Raw genomic sequence first — 21,706 nt, 5'->3', positions numbered from 1 at the left:
TTCTTCTTTTATTTAATATGATACATTTTTAAAAGATATCATACGAATAATAATAATCGATAAATAAAAAGAAAAATGATAAATTGTAAGAAATTGTAAAAAACCTATCTCGCTAGATACACATATAGACATAAGTACTTTGTACTAAATTAAGGAAATTATATTTTAAAGAGCGACGAATTATAGATCGATTTATCGATATTTACGCAGGATATTTTTTCTCTCGTTCCGCGTTGAGACGTTTTCTTTTCGCGCGCGTTTTCGCCTATTTCTATTAAAAGGGCGAATCGTCGATACGATTCAGTACTCGAGTTTTTCCTCTTCTTCGAAACTTCTTTATACGTTTTCTTGGTCTGAAAGTTCTTCGCTGTGCCGATCTTGGCTCTTTCCGGTCTACGTAGGGACGTTAGAAGAACTCGACCGTTTCTTTGCGACCGTTTCTTTCTCCGTCATTTGCCTTTTCCAGTATTCCGACGACAGTGTGACTCGAGTGTTTCCTTAATCTTTCACGCGAAATGGAATATATTAGTCGTTTCCCTCGAAAAACTCGTCGTTTGCTTTCCACCTATCCCTATACCTTCGGTCAACACTTTTCCTCTACTTGTACAGTAATTACTTCGATCCGTGCATCGATTAAGACGCGTTTTTTTTTTCTTCCAATTGATAAATCTTTAATTGTGCCATCGTTATCTACAAAGATAAAAGGGAGAAGGAAAAGAGGAAGAAGAAGAGGAAGAAGAAGAAGAAGAAAGAAGTCTCGATGAAATATTAAAAATTGAAATTTGTTGAAGCAAAAATGTAGGAGAGTGAAGTAGAGGAAGACGGGGGAGGGAGAAGAAAAAAGGAGATTGCGCTAAAAAGAAAAAGTGAACACCGTGAAGTTTATTAGGAAAGAAATGAAATTTTCCGACTGTGAGTTTAATACCCGCTTCCAACGCTCACACCGCATAATTCTGCCTAAAGAACTTAAAGTTCACATGCAGCTACAGCCAGCCAGCCCACGTTTCTTCCCTCCCGAGGAGATTCTTTTAGAATTGGATTCAAGATTTCTACTCTGTTGTTTCTTCTCCTTTTTCCTGTCTTTCTTAAAAATGAATTCTCTCTTCTCTCCTGCCCGAAGTAAGTAATTAGAGCTCAACACTGTGATTTCAAGTTGTAAGAATAATAATAGGGATTGATCGAGTTATAATTTTATCTCTGTTTTTTCCCGACCAGCTCGTTGGGATCGTCGTATCGTGGGATCGCCCACTTGATCAAATCGAATAACGCAATTTATTGCCAATGAATCGCGCATAACGGGTTGTGACGCGGTTCTCAACTGGTAAAGCTGACCTGTCGCACAACAGCTGGATACATCGACCACGTCTTGTCGCGTACCTGTTGCAAACTTTGCAACCGACATGGTGCAACGTACGTATAAAATATGTGTATGCCGTTGCTTCGATCCAACAGGCCTGCTTAATGGATGTTTCCAATTAATTTCTAATCGACGATTCCGATGTTCGCAGTTTATCAGGTACATTATCTAGGAGAAGGCCGACAACTTTCGCGGCAGAAACATGCTCGACGAGCTTCCCCCATCGAATTTGAAAAGGATCTTTAATATTCGAGTTCTCGAATATCGTATAACGCGAAGTTCATATATAAGAATTTTGTAGAAGAATCGAAATAGTCTTAAAAACCAATATGGAATGATGTTGGAAGAATTGTAGATCGAGATGCGAGTCGTTTGGAAAAATAACGCGAACGGCCATATTTGATTGTGGAGAAAAGAATAAAGAAAAAATATTTATCCAAATAGAAAATTGAATCGGTTTAAAATAGAATGGAACAGAAACAGAGATAATATCCATGGGCGACACGTGCGATCAATTATAAAAATTAACAATGGATAAAGAGAACGAGAGCTACGATCAGAATTATTAAACAAGCTCCCAATTTTTTCGCTTTTTTCCGCTCGGTCCGTTTACGACAATAAACCGTTTCCCCGCTTTTTCGTGTCCCACATTCGGAAATTGTATTCGTAACGATGCAAAAAAAAAAAAAAAAACAATCGCGAATATTGCTATATAAATACAACGGATTTAAGTTGATCGAATCAACGACGAAAATGAAATTTAATAAAAAAATCGCAAGCTATAAATATTTATCGAAATATTAAGATAAGCGAAGTGGATATATTCTAGATATACTAAAAAATGTTAAGAGCAAAAGTAAATAACGATTGTATCATTTATAAGTAGCGCTATTAAACTGTACCCCTACTTACAACACGCTTCTTTCGACGCAATAGCGATCCGAACATTAGCTCGCAAGAACACGCGGTATTTGCATTTGACAGCAAACTGAAGTACGGTTGTGCGACGTGTTCGAGCTTAATCTACGCCTGACTGAGAGGATTATCGGGAAATGTTTCGATCGAAGCTTTGCTCATATTTCGAGCTTCGGGCAAAATCGTCTTTGCCCATATCATTAATTCGAATCACAATCGCATCAAAATTTTCCCACCTTTCCCGCGAGAAATTACGTACTTCACATTTACATTAATTAAATCTACTTAACTCGCAATATTTCGTGCATTGCGAAAGAAAAGAAAGAGGAAAAAATAAAAATTAATTTTTACTCCCCGACGGGGAATCGAACCCCGGTCTCCCGCGTGACAGGCGGGGATACTAACCACTATACTATCGAGGAGAGGACGTTTGTCACGTCATCGGTTACCTATTCGTCTCGCTTACTTTTTTTTTTTCCACTTACGATTACGATTTGTCATTTCATCGTGCCATGTACATATGTATATACATCACGCGAATCTATCAAGTTGGAAATAATTCGTGGCCGGTATTCGGTAGCGGGTGAAAGAAAATGCGGATGAAAGACGCGCAGATGGCCGAAGATTGGATCGTTCCTTTGACAATTTCGAGAATTTATTTCGGTATGAATCGTATCGTAGTTAAACGACGAGTCGAAACGATAGGGAAATAAATCACTTTTGGAAAGTGGCTTTGGTCGATGCTCTCGCTTTTCTGTAACGGCTCGATACGATGCCGTGCCATTTGTTTAAATCAATTTCAAGAGGCGTGAAAATTCGATAAACGTATACGTTTGCGCGAATTAAATTCCGATTGATAATACTCGGCGCCGACTTGAATTTGTGAAATTACCGATAGCTGAATCAGACTGATGGCCTCTCTCATTTCGCATGCACGCTTCTGCTATACACGCCGCGCGACGTTCAACCGCAAATGGGTTTGTAGCACGCTACTAGGAATAACTATCAACCGAATAATTTCTCGTTGTCATCCTTAATAATGGTATCGTGCGGCTCGTACATCGATATTATAAAATAACGCACAATAGGCCTAATACCTGCATCGAGCTTAATTTCTTTCCTTTCGAATTTTATCATCCTACCATGTGAAATTATAACGATGTATAAGTTACACGAGAAATTATACGATGAAATAATTCGCGCGAGAACGAAACGTTACGATGTTATAATTACCGTTTCGTAAATAATTATACACGAGCTTTAAATCGATTACGTTAATTCGATGAAAACAAATTGACTTTGTAGCAGAATTTCGTGCATACGTAACAACGTATGAAACATTATACGTGGAATTAAACTGTCGATAAATAGATTTTAAATAGACGAATCGTTGGGCCAAGATTTATAGCGCGTAACGTAACGAATTTCAAGTGTGCGCCTAACGTTACGTAAGAGGAAAAGTAAATATCGCAAAGCTCGTCGATTTATCTTTGGTAAGAAGGGAATGTTCTCGGGGTAAACGGTAGCTGTAAATCAAGCTGTATTTTCTTCGGCTCGCGAAAGTGGGTGCGTGTGATGTATGCATTTCTCGTCACGCACCATATTTCCGTTTATATCATTCGCGCAAACGAGATAAATAGATAAATTCTTCTTTGGAAGACGAAATATTATCGTATAAATATTTTCTAATACGAATTCGTTCCGTTTTATTCGAGCGAACAATTTTCTTGTTTCAGTTCCATCCTAGTTTCTCCTCGAAAATCACGCAACTTTGATTATTTACATTTCGCGAAAGAAAAAAGAAACGAGAAGAAGAAAAACACATCGGAGATAATAAACGTGAAAAGAAACTTGTTTTCCTCGTTTTCGTTTAATCCGTCCCGTGCGTTGTACCCTCGATCCAATCCGTTCGGTATTGAACCGAGATTTCCAACAATCACAAGGGACAAGTGTACTCTTAAAGCGAGAGGCCGATTGTTGGCGGTGTTGAACCAGTGAATAACGACGATAACCGCTTTCAAACTCGTTAAAAACAATTGGGTTTTAACGAATGGAAAAGTATTGGCTGCATCGGTAACGTCTATTTCCAAATATCCAGTTGCAAAATTTTCGATGGAAGAGCGATTAGTTTTAGCTCAAGAGAGTTGTAAAATTAAATTTCCGCTAAATTGCAACGAGATCTCAAGATCCTTTTCGAAAGAGAAAGGACGATGGCGTCTTGTCGCGAGCAGGAAAAGCACGGATATCGAATGTGATCGCGTTCTGTGTGTGCGCGGACGCGATTCGAGTGGAAATCTCGAAAACGCGCGTGATTGCATTCACCGATAACAGCGTGAAATTGCATTCCTACTCGTTGTAACATACGTATAGCTGTATCACGAGTTAGATACGTGAAATAACTTTGAACGGTAATGATGACAACCGCACAATTGAAACCGAATACAGATATCTTGTAGTTAAACCTCGTTTCGTGGAAATTGAACGGTATGTTTCGGTATAAATCTAACGCGATCGATTATTCCCTCGTACATGGGCGAAATCTAAACGCACGCGAAACGCGAATTAAAATCACGACCATCACTCGTTACACGTGTTATCCGAAGAACGGATTATTAATTAATTATAAGTGGCACTGTACCAGCACGAACACAGTTTCATCGTACGAACACGTACATCCTCGCGTTTTACACTTTGCTGCACTCGATAATCGTTGTAATAATTTATCGAGTAATCGTAAGGAAATGAAACGGAAAAGGATAAAAAATTGTACGAAGAGTTAGCAATTTGTGAGAAAGATGAACAATTTTCCAGTTACTCGATTCAATCAGATTATATCAGAGATTTTTCGAACGAATTGATAAATTTCGTCTCGTCTCGAATCCTTCTTTTTCTTTTTTTATTTCTACTCTTTCTTTTTTCGATATTTATACTTTTGATCAAAAGAATCGCTAGATAGAGATTTTGCTCTCGAGAACGCAAGATGGACAAGGAAGACGAACAAGTTTTTCGATAGTTAAAAAAAAATTTCACTGCACTTCAATCTCTGGTAACAACGACGAGAGCGACACGTTCACTGGAAAACTTTTTCTCTCTTTTTAAACCCAAAGTTTCTTTGTAGGAATGGAATATAGAAGAGGGGGAAGAAATTGAGATGAACTGATGAAACTGATGAAATTTTCATATATACGAGTAAATAATACACGTGTGCAAAGATGTGAAACGAAGATGTGTAGTTTTTACCGCCACCAGGGGTCGAGAGTATCCCAGCACAAGGATGGGCACAAAGAATGCGCTCACTCACCGATGGAACCGGTGGTATTATCGGTCCAAACACTGGTCGCAAAAGTGGAAAGTAGGAAAAGCGTAGCCGTGAAGAACCGCGAACGGTTGCCGACGCTCCCTAAAACACGGTTCTTCGCACGTTCACCGAACATCACGGTACGACGAGAGGATACGCGGCCGGCATCCCGACTGAGGGATCGCGCTTTTCCAACCCCAACATCGTGTTTCTCTTTCCCCTCCTCTCCCTTCTGGGCTTGCATCCCCCTACCACGTTTCCTTTCCCGCCACGCGCAGAAGCCCCCAACGTTCTTCCACCCTTTCCAACTCTTCCCACCCTGTCTCTCTCTCTCTCTCTCTTCTAATTCCACTCGCTTATCTATTATCGATAAGCGAGGATTAATTACCGAGTCAGTGGCATACCCTTTTCGCTTATTCGTTAAACGATGGATACACCTGTTGTTCTTCTTCCCCTTCTTTTCGCGCGTTGTGCGAACATCGCGTTCGATACATTTCGTGCGAACTATCGAAGAGATAACCTTGAACTTGAACAGAGTCGCATCCACTCTGCCACCGCATCTGTCGTTATGGAAGAGATTTTCCCACGCGACAACGATCTCGCAGTGGGAAGAAACGGAACGTGAAAAATATTTGTCCGTTCGAGAGCAGGAAAAGAAAAAGAAAAGAACGAAACGACGATCATTCGAGCTAATTTCTATCTCAATTGCAGGTAGCACGGAAGGCATTGCTCTTGGAAAATGCAAAGAGTACTCTTGGACGTACAATTGGCGACATGCACGCGATTACCATTATAATTAAGCGAAAATATTTGTACGATATGATCGATATTTTGCGTATATTTTAATATAAATATAAGGAACGTATGTTTGATACACATTTATATATAAATATGTACACGTTACAGAGAAATTCGCAAAGATAAATAGAATATCGTTGAATAATTGAACGCGAAATTCAACAAAAATATTGAAATTCAACTATACGATATACGCTCCTACGTCTAATAAGCGAAATCTATGGAGGCGGTGCTCGAAATAGGTGGAACAATGCGCGGAATATTCACCGGTTGACAAGGAATGTCGATTATTCGATCAATGGAGAGTACACTTAATGACTAAGATTAGGGATGGTCGAAGCTGCTTCTATTACGATGGACCGTTAAAGGATATTAATCATCTGGTTGAATCGAATAGAGCGATAAATGTGAAACGGAAAGGATCGCGAATACTCGGGAATGTTTACGTTACGTGTAAAACGTATTGGTAAAATATTTTGAACGAGTGGAAATGGAAAGAGAGCAACGAGTAAGTGTGTGTTTCCACGCCCTTCCGTACGTGGCAAAATCCGTGAAGAGGTGTGTATGAGTTATAGAAAATCGTGACATATGGAGGAAGGGTGTACAAGAGAGAATAAGTTATCGCGGATGGTATATTGGAAGGCGTGTTCGAGAGACTGGAAGGCGCCACGAGACACACAGCCATTGTACGAGCTTCCAACCGAGCTTTGCGACCACGCTTCGGCCCTTCTTCCTCCTTCTCTTCGCTTTCTCCTTCTCTTTTTCCTCTTTGTTCGCCGTTAACGCGAATTCGTTGCCTCTCCTCTCTCAAGGGTCGCGCACCCTTTGCCGCATCGCTATCGCCTGCCAGTATCACTCTGGTCCTTGAATTCTCGAGCGCGAGTGAAAATTCCCTTCCCTTTTTTCCTTTCCTCGATTTTCGAGTCGATCGACCGTATTCACCCCCAAAATAGTTTGCATTCCCTCGTAAACCTTTCGATTGCCTTTCAGCTTTTATCCGCAAATCTTTTCGGATCTATCCATATTTCCTTTCCTTCGCGCACGACACGGTGAAACGCATCGTTGCAATTCTTAAGTTTTCTCGTAAATATTTCTCTCTCTCTCTCTCTCTCTCTACTATTACTTCGTAATTTTGTATTCGATATATCGCGTTTGCAAATATTCGTCGTAAGAGATAATCAAGCTTATGTCGACGGAGTTAAACAGAGGTTTATAATATGATTTCCATCGTGTACAAGCAAAACACTTTGGAAGAACACGAGCATGCATCTTGGTAAACAAGGATGCACGGGACATGACGCTTGGTTACTTGGAAAGCATCCTCTATCGAGGATGGAACGACAGATATGGTGGCGATGTATTTAGGAACGCAACACGAGAGACATACTCTGTCTACCTGTATGGCTACAAAGTTACATCTTGCAAATTGCGTTTGTCAACAACGGCTAATTGCCACTAGAAATGTTACTCGACTATGAAGGGACTCGTAATTAGGAGGATGGAACCTCGCAAGATTCGATTACATATTTGCCATGTATAAGCGGCAAGCAGATTCGAATCGTCATCGAATCGTGTAACAACAAAAACGTGCAAGCGTTTTGCGCTCACAATGTGTATTTTAAAACGGATGATTAAATTTGAAAATTACGATGAAAAGCTCTCGTTTAAGATCTTAACGTTTTATTCTTATTATTATTTATTCCAGACGTATTAACAGACGTGTACAGCATGGTACATTATTTAGAAGAAAAGAGAGAGCGTACTGAAAATGATAGATGGCGAATGTCGTTCGTGCGCGTGAATAGATTTCCCTACTTGGAGGAAATAGGGAGGTATATAGCGATCGGACGACGGTATCGCAAAGCCGGATTCGTACGAGATTGCGGAGGGTGTACGACGAAGACAATGATGCGAAGAAGGAGCAAGAGGAATAGCGAGTCCTTGGTAATCTCGTTATGTCGCCCGGTTCAACTTAAACCAGTCAGATAACGCGGTGGAGTTGCATTTCCGAAATCAGGATTACCGCTTCCCATGTCCACGGAAAGTTACAAGATCGTTGACGAGTAGAATCCCTGTTAACCGGCTCCAGCTATTTCCGTATATACAACTATTTTTCACGGATTCGATATTTCGGATAGGAAGAAACGAATGGCAAAGCGATTATGAATCGTGATCATCGATATAAATGATACGAACCATCGTTTTTCTTCGAGAAAAAAATCTACACATATCTACAAATTTAGGTTGCACGCGTTAAAAGATATAATCTTGCGTATATCTCTAGCGTGCACTCTTACGGATAACGATAATTTTACGCGCATGGGATCAGCACGCGTCATTTATAGGTTTACCTACGAAGATTAATGCCTATTTGTACGTGTCAAGTACATAAACGGACAGTCATCTCGTGTATTATACGTTACAATTATAACGGCGATGCTCGATATCGCGATACCATTTTAGTCGAACGTTCGAGATCAATATTAACGATGATATTGGATCTGGAAATTGGAGGTACCGTGTTGTCGGGCAAACAAAACGAAATAAACAAAACTGTGCGCAACGCCGAAACGCAGTCATGCGTTGCCTGCATTTGCGGCCTCCACGGATAGATGTCATACGTATTATATTATCCGTTTGTTTGCGATCAGCTGCACGCGTAAATATTTCCCGACGCGTTCGCTCCTCTCATCGGGCAAAAGGAAGAGAGGAGAAGCGAAGAATTGTACGCTTCTGTAAATGTCAAGAGAGTCTTTTTATGCGCTCTGTTTCGTACGCGTTCGCATCGGTGTAACTCCTTGTTACGCGTAAATTATGTAAAACATTCGAAACGCGAAATTGAGAATGTTTTTTTCGCAAAAAGATATAATCATAGGTGGGATCATATTTATACGGAGAAACTGGGTCGAAACGGAGAGAAACGAAATAACGAGGCGAGATGAAATATCGTTTCGCGCGTGCTACTATACTATACTTAGGTACCTAGGAATGTCATCGTGAAAGAAAACCATTATTATCATTTATGAGGTTACTTTTGCCCGAAAGCAAAGCCGATTTTCCACTTTTTATAATCAATCTCGAAAATTTGAAACGATATATTTATATTTTTTTTAGACGTTTTCGAAAAAAAAAATGTAATTCATCCTCCTTCCCATTCCCATTTTCAAGATTTATCGATTAAAGGAAAAAAAATACCTCGAGTTAATGAAGAGAATTAAGATGATATTAAACTTTGATCCAATATTTTTGAACTTTTCAATTATGCGTAAGATTTTAAACGTTTCCACTTTTTTTCTAAGGATATCGAATCGACGTTAATGAATATTTGACCGTTATGTGCTGAAAAATCCAACGAATAAGTTTTAAAAAAGAGAAAAAGTTACGCAGATTATAATTGAATGAAGATAACCATATGTATATATATATATGAATATGGATTTTCCGGAAATGGTATAATCCATCTATTCTATCTGCCATTCAACGGATGATAAACAAAAGAGGTTGTCAAAAGCTTGAAAGAATTTCGTTCATAACGTTTTCAAGCCTCGCCCGTGATCCGTTACAGGCGCTTATTTCTTTCGTGTGTAAAAATAATGCCTATGAGTGTATGAATATATTGCTCCCATATCTGTCCGCCAGTCCTTTATTGTCGAGAGTGGCAAAGGCCGAGTAAACGTTTCTTTTGTCTCCCTTGATTGATCGTTATCGATCGGATGCGCGCGTGAACCTCTCTCTCCACTGGGAGTAACAATTTTTATATGCTTCGAAAACCTTTTTAATCTTTTTCTTCCTCTCCCTCTCTCTCTCTCTCTCTCTATACAAAAATTATTCTGAAAAATTTATACTCTCGCATAAATATCTTTTCATTCTTGGTCACCGATTTGATTTCAAAATGAATTAATGAAAATTGTTTCACGATTTTAAATAGTATAAGAAGTGGTATAAGAGTGGGATTTCGGCAGAGACAACTGGGAAGCGTAAAAAATTGGACGAAAGTATAGATATAAGCCTACTTTTCGTCTTTCTACTTCCGTCCCTCGATCTTCGCTATTGCAGTCTCTAATTGCAACTTGAAAACTCAAGGGAGCAAAAATGATGTAACGATACTCGACGTTGCTTCTCGTTTCAAGTGCATCGAGTCTCTCGCGATTCCGTTTTAATTCCTCCACATTTCTTTTTCCGAAATTCTCTTATTTCCCGAAAATATCGTTTCCAAAATTCTGACAAACTCTTTATCTTTCCACGCGAATCGTGTAGAATCGGTCAACTTTCTCTTCATCAATTTTATCTCAAATCATTCAATTATTATCTCAAAATCGTACAATTGCATTTTTAAATATTCAAACAGCGACATATATTATTCTGCGTTTCTCCTTATTCTAAAATCGCAATCGAGTTTTTTCCATTAATTTCACGATACTGAGAATTACTATCGTAATTGAAAAATAACGAGAGAAAAGAAAGAGAGAGAGAGTAATTTTATATCAAAACATAAAATGTGAATGTAAAATTATCTAATTTATTAATTAATTAATTACCATATATACACCGACTGGATACAAATATACGATGTATAATTTCTACAAGGAAAAATGGCACGTATCGCATTTTGTCCATTTTGTAACGAATCGCGAGGTAAATAACGACTTGAGGAAAATTCAGTTCCGAGGGATTTCCAAATGTGTAAATAAAGTATATGAGATACGACTCGTCGTCGATACGATAAGAGGTCACTGTGTATGTGTCATTGATTTTCCGTCGAGTATTCGCGATAAAAAAGAAACGCGTAGGAATCCCCTTGTAACGAAAAACAAACGAATGAATATATATTTACGCGACCAAATAAATGCATGCTCGTGTGAATTCTTACGCAATCGAGATGATATATATATAAATGCAACAACGTTCATTCGCATCGAAAGATCTGCACACTCGAGGTCTGTATCTTCGACACTTGCATAAAACGTAAGTAATAAAAAAATTTTTCAAATTATTCCTTCGTATTTCATTTTCCATCGAATACGTAATAATTATAAATAAACATTTAATAGAGTATTATTTGCACAACAACAATAAATAATAAATAATGATTTCGTGGATTTTTTTATCGATATACGCGCGATAATATATTTATATCGCAAAATTTAAAATTACTAGGGAAGGCTATATAATATGTATAACGTAAGAATAGTCGATATATATAAAAAAAAGGAAAAATTTAATTACGATTTAAATATAACAATTAATATGTTTAAGAAGGAATTGCATAATGCGCATCTAGTGATTAATCGTTGAAACAATTGTTTCTAAATTAAATGGCAGGGAAAAAAGAATACGAGATGAAGGTAGTGATATTTATCTTCGCACTACTCGCCACGATATGCGCAGCATTCGCGTATGTACCATTACCAAATGTACCACAACCAGGACGTCGTCCGTTTCCAACGTTTCCTGGTCAGGGACCATTCAATCCGAAAATTAAATGGCCTGTACGTATATAAAAATGAGATCTTGAGTTATTAAAGACAAGTTATTCGAGATAAATTTTTTAATAATTTATAAATATATTTTTAAAGATGATGTTTCATTCATGACAGATTTTATATTCCATTACGAATATTATTTGTTTTGTTGCAGCAAGGCTATTAATCGTCCAATGGACAAATCAATGGAATATACTTATACGGTTCACGTGATAAATCTACTGTGGTGAAACAATCGATAATTGATGGGGTATTATAATATAATTATGAATTGAAATAAATCGTATAAGTATTTATCGAAGAAACGTTTAATTTATTTAAACCGTAAGGTGGCAAAATCCGTCAAAAATCCCGGCAAAATCCTCATCGGGATTATAAAATATAATTTAATTTAACGGAAAAAAAGATATTACGAATCGATCGAATCCCAAATTACTCGAGCAACGATAATAAATTTTTTACGATAATATAAACATTTATATTCGAGAAATTAATTTTTCCTAGTTATCGTATTTGCGAAAAAGATACGTATAACAGATACGTGGTGTGTACTCGCTATGTAGACCGATCGATAGGGAAGAAAGCATTAATTTTAGAAAGCATTTTTATCATCGAGTCGTATATAGATCGTATTTCGGTATTAAACGTTCGTCCAAACGATGCTACGATCGACCATTGATATTTTTAAACGAACGTTTAACAGTTCTTTTATCTTAAAACAGTCGGACGATACAATTTCAACTTCCTTTTTTAAAGGAATCGTATTCGTTTCACGCTTGTTATTTAAATAATAAAACGGTTCGATCCCGCGTAAAGTTTACAACGAACGTTGCATCGCATCAAATTTAACGAGATTATATGCAACATTTGGCGCGACCAAGTATAAAATAACGTGAAATGGAGCCGCGCACCACGATTTGCGCTCATTGCGCTGCGGACACGATACGATACGATACGATAAAATACGGTAAAATTTTTTGCAAACATTACGCTTAATAATTTTCAAGATACTCGATTAGAGGATTTCTATTTCGAGAAAATATGAAATATCACAAGGAGGAAAAAGCGCATTGTTAAATTATTCGTTTTAAAATAGACGGGAAGAATTTTTATCGAGGGACGATACACGATTACGAGGAAATAAGTTAATCCCAGGAAGGAGGAAGGGGTGAATAGGAGCGCATAACCGTCCGTGCCAAGAGTCGCACACGATGGTGGAATGTAAATGGGAAATTCGGCGAGATCTTTCTTCGTAATGAACACGGTTACGTTGCAAGTTGTTGGTTGGCGTGCTACTTTACCTCGCGCATTTTACGCTATTCTCGCGTTAATGCGATAAGAGAGAGCAGTCTCGGTCGAGCATACCTATAATTTAAATTGTCCGCCTTCTCGTCGCTTCCTAAATGCGAGGTGATACTTAAAGCGGAACAATCGCCACCAAGCCGATAATTTTCGTTTCCATCTTCGTCCTCGAATCTCGCGAAATTTCATCTTCGAATCATCGAACGTGTTATCGCGAGAGAAGAGAAAAAAAAGATCGATCGATATCATTCGAATAGATTTATCCGTGAAACGGAAATAGGGAAACGATATTTTATCATTTTATCGAGCGACGGTAAATATTAACGCAAACTCCCTTCGATGATATACATACATTTCCGCATTCCCGGTTTCCGAAGTTTCTCGCTCGAGATAAGATAACCGTACGCGATATAACCTAATATAACCTTCGGTCGCAACCTGCTGTCCCTTATTCGACGTTTCAGCAATAAGGATAACAACGGAGAATATACGTTGCTTAGAAAACTGTCCCGTTTTCTCCAATGTCATAACAAATATATATATATATAATAAAAGCTTCAATTTTCAATCTCGAACCATTTTACCTTCAGAGGCACGTTTCCAAAAACAATTCCGAAACTTTATCGATATTGCGATTCCCACCAGTGTAATAACGTTACATAAATTCAGCCTTCGACTATACGAGATATTTATCAATAAGAAACATCGATATTTTAAGATTCTTTACAGTCTACGCAAAGTTTATTACCACGACGATAAGAGGAAGGATTTTATTCGAGTATCTTGTTAACGATCGAAATTATTCTTTTTTTTGGATAAACCCGTGTATCATTTATTTTTCATTTAAGAGAGAGAAAAAAAATCGAAACGATTCGAATAATATTCGAATCTAAATAGAATTATTTTCTTAGAAACGAAGAGCGACGGTGAATGGTGAATTATGTCGTCGTTTCGGCGAGATTGGCTAGGCGCGAGGCGCATTATCGGAACGCGTACAATTGGACGTTGAAGTCGGTGGTCGTTTATAGTCGGCCACTTGGAAGAAATCTTTTTCTCTGGAAGGAGGAGAAGCGAGACTTTAACGAGCTAACGGAACCAAGAGTTCGGAATCGGCTCCTTAAATATCTTGGCTGCCTATCCAGATACCTATCCAGCTTTTCCGTATCAACGAGTAAACGATTTCGAACCAACAGTTCTCTATTTCATGTCACGGAGAAAAGTTCCCTTAACAGTCGCGAAGACCTTTTCGTAGTCGATACGATACCTTTTTATTTATCTTCACTCTGAGAAAATTCGCAAATTTTCGCCACGCGTTTTCATCTCGATCAAATTACAGCATATAAATATAGATTTCGTTGTTAGAAAAAAAAGAATTCATCGTCCTTCCAGTATTTTTGTTTCGGCTACTTTTACTTTTACTTTTCGATTCTACAAACGAGAGTAACTCTTCTTCCTTGTCCAGAGATCGGATAACGCTAATTACGCGTAGTACATCAGAAGAGTGGAAGCTTCGGAAATAAAGCGCACCCGTCCACGTTTACCTCTGCCAATGCCTATCGCGTAGGTAGACGCGGCTGTCCTAATTACCTACGGCTCGGCGAGACGCCTTCTTGTCTGCATGTAAACACCTTCATTATCATTCAACTGTTCCATAAAATATCTCAAGTCCTGTTCGATATGTATAGGTATTAATTCGATTCCAGATATTCGATGTACCGACGAGCTTTTCAAAAAGAAGGAAAAGAAAAAAAGGAACAAGCATCGATCGATTTTATAAATTAAGGAATACGCTCTATCTCTTGTTACGTAATATAAAATTGAATAAAATTTGTATGCTCGCGTATTACGATTGTATCATTACACGGGAAACGTTTCGTTCGAAATTATCACATACGTTCAAACTGACGAAAAAACAGCAAGCAAGAATTTTTCTTCTTTTGGCAATCGACGAACCGAACCAGTTCTACGTCTCCAACTATTCCCTCTCTTTCATCCCCTCTTGTCCTTCTCGATCGACCAACATCAGAATAAAACTACGACGAATACTACTATACCTAACGTCTCTCTTCCATCTTCTATCGCGGGAACCATTTATTTCGATCTTGACCAATGTCTTCCCACGAATCTTTTTCAAATTGCGACGAAGCGATTTCCATTCCTTCCGCTTTATTCAAAAATATTCAAAAATATGTACGCGAATACGCGAGCTTCCGAGTTGTTTTACTCCTCGAATCGTACACACCGAACTAATCCAACTTCGATATAAGTTCCAACGCGATTCGCCGAATTCCACCATCCGATATTTTACCCAAACTTTCTCTTCCTTCTTTTTTCAAATCTAATTCGACGCTTTTTATCGAGGATTATTCATTCAATAACCAACTGATCAGAATTATTCCTCCAAATTTCTCTCGATATAAAGCGTTAAATTAAAACTAAATAACTTTCTTTTTATAAGAAGTTTATTTTGATTTTTCAGAATGGAATTATCGTTGAAACCGATGCTGACTTTTCTCCGCGTAAATTATGTCGTAACCGATTGGAAAAAGTATCGATAGATGCGTTTTTCTCACAGTTTCGCAGTTTCACGGAAGGTGTTCGCGATTGACATCGAAAGACAATGGACGAAACCGTTATAGCTCAATTATACCGAGATCGGAATAGTTCCCTTGGAAGCTTGCTCGGCACCATCGTCTCCGTGGACCGATTTATCGTCCCTCTAATTTCCTTGTCTCTTGTTTTACCCATTACCTTCCATTCCTCTTCTCCTTTTTATTATACGAAAACCATTGAAAAGTATTTTGTAAAATCGACATTTTAAAAAATATTTTCGACGCGACGTAACGATTTATCATTTTGTCGCCTCATTCTATACTATCGAGATACACGCATTTGTTCGAAAACGATTGTATCGTTGAAGAATTTAAATGCAGAATTTTGCGACTGCGATAACGAGATTTCAACCGATCGAGTATTCAAAACTTAATTCGGTTCGTTACCTCGATTCGAAATACCGTAATTTTTCTAAATTTATTTATACGTGCAACGATAGCAACGCAAGAAGAATTTTCACCGTGATATTAATTCAAACTGTTTTTTCTATTTTGTGCATCGCTCTTTATCGATGTATCGTGAAACTAGCAAATTGCTTGTCACTTTTTCTTTTTTTTTTTTTTTTTAGAAAATTTACCACAGAAACAAACATTTCTTTGTATTCGGCCAATTGGAAGGAAGATACATTTCCACGAAGAACGGACGATCGTATCGTTGGACGTTCCGATCATTTAACTTTCGAATTACAAAGTATTATTCCGAAGTAATCTTATCGCTCACCACACCGGTCGGACAACTCGTTACGTTTCGCTTGCCATTGTTGGCTTCGACGATCGAAATAATCGAATGAAAACGAAACGAGGGAAGATAGCGGCGAATCGCAAGAACGGTCATCTCGCTTTGTCGTTGAACGAATTTACGACTTCTCGGATTTTCCGGTCAATTTGAAACAAAGAAACGGGGATGGCGATACGATTATTTCGCAACGATGTTACACGTATTTCGTTACGCGCCTCGAAACAAAACTGTGGCGTGAAAAATAAAGATGAAAAAGTGGTATGGAATTGCGCCGGTTGTTGCCATGAATATGAAAGTTGTATCGCGGAGGATTAAGCGTTACGTGGGTTACACCGAGGTAACATTTTTACAGATTTCGCGTGTATACGATAGGGGGAGGCGCGATGGAAAAGATTCGAACGGATATTAATCGTTAACGGGGGAAACGCGAGAAGAATGTGTGATCCGAACGGATTAAAACGGAGATAACGTGGAAAATGTTTCGCGCATCCATCGTAAACATGGACGAAACGATCGTGATATTTCATAAATTTTTGATTGAAACGGGAAGCTGTAGCGATATCGAGAACCTAATAAATATTTAGCGAATTTACGAGGTACAACGAATTATTGGTTTTATTTTTTTATTAACGGTAGTTGAATCGTATTTACTCCTACAAAAATAATTGAAACTGACAGGAATCGATTAAATAGGTTTGTCGAATCGTGAATATTGGCAAAGTGTGTACGCTTGGATGTTTATTTTTGCCAAGCGAAATAATATTTGCGCACGCTCGCGTACGCTTATGTATTACATAATTATTATGTATACAGATAATACGTTTTAACGCTACGCGTTAACGGATCAAACTTATAAATTTCTTTCCCTCGTTTCTCCGATTCCCAAATAATCGAAATGATGGATTTGGATTAACGGCAGACGTAAACGATAAACGAAAAACCGAACTAAATAATATTACAAAGATAGCACGGCTAATATTTTCGCAAGATTCGCGGAAGTTGGCGAATGTTACCAACTATTCTCGCGCAATTTCGCGTGCTCGCAACCACAAAGATGCTCGAATTAATTACGAACTAGCTTTTGATTTTAACCCAAAGTAGATTCTGATGTAGCTGTAATTAAATCGTGCATGCTTGTTACATCCCTTAATCGTATAAACTCGAAATAATTTTTTATTCGAAGAAAGGAACAATTGGATTCGAATTAATGATTTTCCTATCCTCGTCGTGTTGTTTTAAATTAAAAAAACTTAAGAATCTTGACTTTATTCGGGAATATTAATTCTAACATTTTATCACTTCTAGCAATCTCCGTTTTTATTTCAACGACAGTTTTATCATTTATCAAAACGCTAATGCAATCAGGCATTTATTATACAGTCCATTACTTCGTGATGGGCAATGCATAAGTCACGAGTGTTTTTATTTTTTTGACACATATTGTTACGATGCAACGAGGCTAATGATTTTCCTATAAAGACGATTCCATTTATTATATTGAAATGGCAATTATCGTAGCTTGCCTCTTGAAACATGGTATAACAAATAATTAATTTTTGTATACGCGAATTAGATAAGAAAGTCGAGGTGAATCGTATGAAAAATGAAACTCGATGTCGAATTTTTCTCAACGTTTAGTCAATAGATGGAAGATACGTAACAAGATACACGTATGATCTTAAGATAGGCGAGCATCCGAAAATACGTTTCACGCGAGAAACGTTGTTAACGGGCTGGTCACGTACTCCAGGAAATCTCAACAGATAGAAGCGAAGTCAGGCTATATAAACGGAAAATGTTGAGAGCAGATGCTAGATATACGTTTTCGTTCCTTTTAAGTTCAACACGTTTAACGCGGTTCAACTCTATCGCGTTAGAGAAAATTTTTTTAATAAAAGTTCCATTCGAATTTTCCAACTTTATATCTATTTTACTTCTCTTCGCGATATATACATATACACGATTTTCAAATTATACAAAATATTTTGTCTGTTCACTATTAATAATACAGCGTCTTTCAGGTTTATCGATAATTACAAGATTAAATTACGAGATCAAATTCGAAAGATGTGTATAAAAATAAAACGTTATATAAAATATCGTTTTCGAAAATCTATAAAAATATCTAGAGAAAACTAATCTAAAATAAACTAATGATATAAATGATATAGAGAAACTAATCAGCTTGCGGTATATGATAATATTTCTCACTCGTGGACCGGAAGATGTTTACGAATACAGAGTAGAGCCGTGCACAGCCACGACGACGACACTTAAATGAACGTGTCAAATGTATTTTCCGGGTTTATGATCGTGATTGATTTTCCAATATAACCGGGACGTGTCGGTAAGACATTACGGGAAGTAAACGCAGATGAGAAACAACTGTGGCAACTGTCGAAGATTTATAGCAGGACAAAAAAAACGAAGATGGAGAATTTCTCGAAGCGTAACACGTCGGGAAAAATTCTTTCAGCTCCCGACAGACTTTCCCCTTTCGAGTTCTCTCGTGTATACGGTAATAATGGGAAATCGAGCGAAAAAACGTTCGCTTATTTTCTCACGCGTATTCTATATACCGTTCCAATACTATTAATATATATAAATATTTTGCTTTGGAATTAAACATTTTATGTCTCTCTCGTGCGTCTTAATTTTTTTTTAAAAACGATTTTTAAATCGGTTTTAAAATATCGATGCTAGCGATATATTCGTTTAATAATTTTTACTTGATTAAATTGCGTTCGAATATTCAATTTATGATGTAGAGAAAACATGTTATGATGTAATGTAATATAAGCTAAATTATAATTTCTATTGAGTTATATATAAATTATAATATCTATTGAGTTAATTTCTATTGAGTTATATATATTCATATTTTTATGCGAAACAATTTTATCGCGTTTCGTTTACGAAAAATATATTACAAATTGATTCTTCAATTCATGGCTACTCTACGATCGCGAAATGATCTTCTTTTTCGCAATATTGTTGAAATTCGATGAAGCGTGATTCGTAGCATTAACATGTACGCAATTAAATCATTCGCAATTGTAATTCATCGAGTACTATGCATCTCATAAAAAAAATCCTACATCAAATGAGAATTTAGGGATTATTCATAAAATGGAAAGATCGGTCTGTATCGATTCTTCGATCTTATCGAATCCATTTCTATTCTTATTCACGGTAGTGTGAAGTAATTACTCGAGTGGAATGAAACAAATCAACGAGGAAATGAACGAAACAGTTCCTATTTATTCGACAAACTCGCGAGAAAGCTCAATTTTCATCCCTCGGCGCCCAATTAATAACAATTGATCGTCGTTCGTTTCGAATTTTTTTCGTTCTTTTACGTAACTTTTAAATTTTTTTCAATTTTTATATATTGGAAATATTCGTAACTATGAACGTAAAATCGAAAAAAGATAGATAGTTTAGACATTCGTGACTATATATAAAGTAATATTTAGTAATTTATTTCGTTATAACGTAACCGAATAATTTTAATCTTTCGAAAAGACAATTGAGAAAAACTTATAAAAAATATAGGATAAAAGTAACATAATATTTATTCGTTACAAGTTCGTAGCTTGAAAATGTATTTAGAAAAAAATAGTAAAAATTACAAATAAATATCGTACATCCTTCGCTTTGATGAAACTTGAAAAATATATAATTTAAAATTATCTCTATCCAAAGAAGTGAACATTTTGTTCTTAATTGTAAAAGATTAGAATTCTTTCATTAATAACGCGCTATTCGTTATTAATAAATATGTAAAGTACAATCACATAAGAGAAATGAAATTGACCTGACATCTTACGGAATTTTTCGCAAATATTTTATCGACCCCAACGGATTCTTTGCGCCATCTAGTTTAGTTCTAATCTAAGTAATACGAAATACTACATTGTTCTTTTACCGATAAGTTTTAAAAAATTGAGAAAAATTATTAAGTATCATAGAATTACTGAATATTTGAGTTATTTTCTGAGGATAGAGAACTATTTTCTTTGAAAATATAAAATAATAAAATATAATTTTATTATTATCATCATTTTTATATTTTCTTAAAAATATCTACGTAAATATGTATAATTTTGAATCTTTATTAATAATTAATCTAAAAATAAATATAAATCTATAAAAATCTATAAAATCTATAGAAATTAAATGTTTTTTTTTTTTTTTACTTCCTAGTAAAAATTTAAAAATAATATCTGCTTTAAGTGAACAGATTTAAAAATTTAAATATTGTTTAGGTTTATTTATTAAAAAATTGAAAATATTCCTACTCGTGCAAAATTCTACGTATACAATCAATCATCCGTTTATTGATTCGGATTTTTGTTTTTTTCGACGATACGATTGAGTGACCGAAAAAATTGAAATGCATGCGACTTACCAAATGATGCGACGAACGCCATTATTGCTGTGTAGTTCAGGAATCATCGAGAAGAAAGCGATGATCAAATAGGATGTGAAAACTGGTAGAAATCTATAATAAAACAAAAAGATAATATAATTTAAACTATGTTTTAATTATTTCAAAAAAGTTGAAATAACGAAATATACAATTATTAATACAATAATGATAAGTATTATATCGAAATTCTAATTAATTTTTAACAAGATAAAAATTAAAACTTTATAAAAATTTAAAATTTAAAAATTTAAATAGAATAAAAGATTCTTACCTTTTCGTGTGATGAATGATACTATTCTTCGTACACTGACTCTATTTTTTAACGAATATAAAAAAAAAATTCAATAAATAAAAATAATAACACGTAACACATAATCGTGTAAATTATAAATTTATATCGGCGGACAAACACTGACTCTACTTTCGCGTTTGACTCCTATATTTCAATTTAATTAGAAATACTGTATCTATAAAAAATACTGAAAATATTATGACGAACAAACACTGATTCTATTAACTGCATTGCACGCAGTTACAAATATTTTCTGAAATATTATATTAATATTAAATTAGTAAAGGACTAAAAGTAGAAGTAATATTTTCGATTTTTTTTTCCTTATCGACTATTTATTTTTACTGCTTCTTTAAAAATAGTGAATTATGAATAAGAAATATTTATAAAAAATATTTATAAATATCCGAAATCCAATAAAATGTTCGTTATTAGAATTTAAAATTTAATATTATTTTTCCCATAATCATCAAAATTT

General features: G+C 36.2%; 2 protein-coding genes and 1 non-coding gene across 5 annotated transcripts in view; 1 reads left to right on the top strand and 2 right to left on the bottom strand.

Annotated features, from left to right (window-relative positions):
- LOC414025 (neurotrimin) overlaps window positions 1-21,477 on the bottom strand; it is an 85,226-nt gene extending 63,749 nt beyond the window's left edge. The window contains exons 1-2 of one of the 3 annotated variants that reach the window (XM_397461.6): window positions 21,208-21,477; window positions 20,916-21,008 (exon numbers count right to left, since the gene is read on the bottom strand). In XM_397461.6, the coding sequence (XP_397461.3) occupies window positions 20,916-20,937 (22 nt within the window). In that variant the 5' untranslated portion in view covers window positions 20,938-21,008; window positions 21,208-21,477. Of the gene's footprint in view, window positions 1-5,573; window positions 5,777-20,915; window positions 21,009-21,207 lie in introns of those variants that run through there. The other 2 variants (XR_411601.3, XM_006569688.3) reach the window with 2 other exon arrangements.
- Window positions 2,623-2,694, bottom strand: TRNAD-GUC. The gene has a single exon. It is a non-coding gene; the product is annotated as a tRNA-Asp (tRNA).
- On the top strand, window positions 11,286-12,151 carry LOC406144 (abaecin). The gene is given in 3 exon segments (NM_001011617.1): window positions 11,286-11,333; window positions 11,691-11,857; window positions 12,006-12,151. Coding segments are annotated over 2 exon segments (162 nt in total). The 5' UTR covers window positions 11,286-11,333; window positions 11,691-11,707; the 3' UTR covers window positions 12,018-12,151.
- Window positions 21,478-21,706: the final 229 nt, after the last annotated feature.

Source organism: Apis mellifera, linkage group LG10 (assembly GCF_003254395.2).
Source record: "Apis mellifera strain DH4 linkage group LG10, Amel_HAv3.1, whole genome shotgun sequence".
Lineage (NCBI taxonomy): Eukaryota > Metazoa > Arthropoda > Insecta > Hymenoptera > Apidae > Apis > Apis mellifera.
Note: the sequence above shows the minus strand (reverse complement) of the source record. Positions and strands in the feature narration are given on the sequence as shown.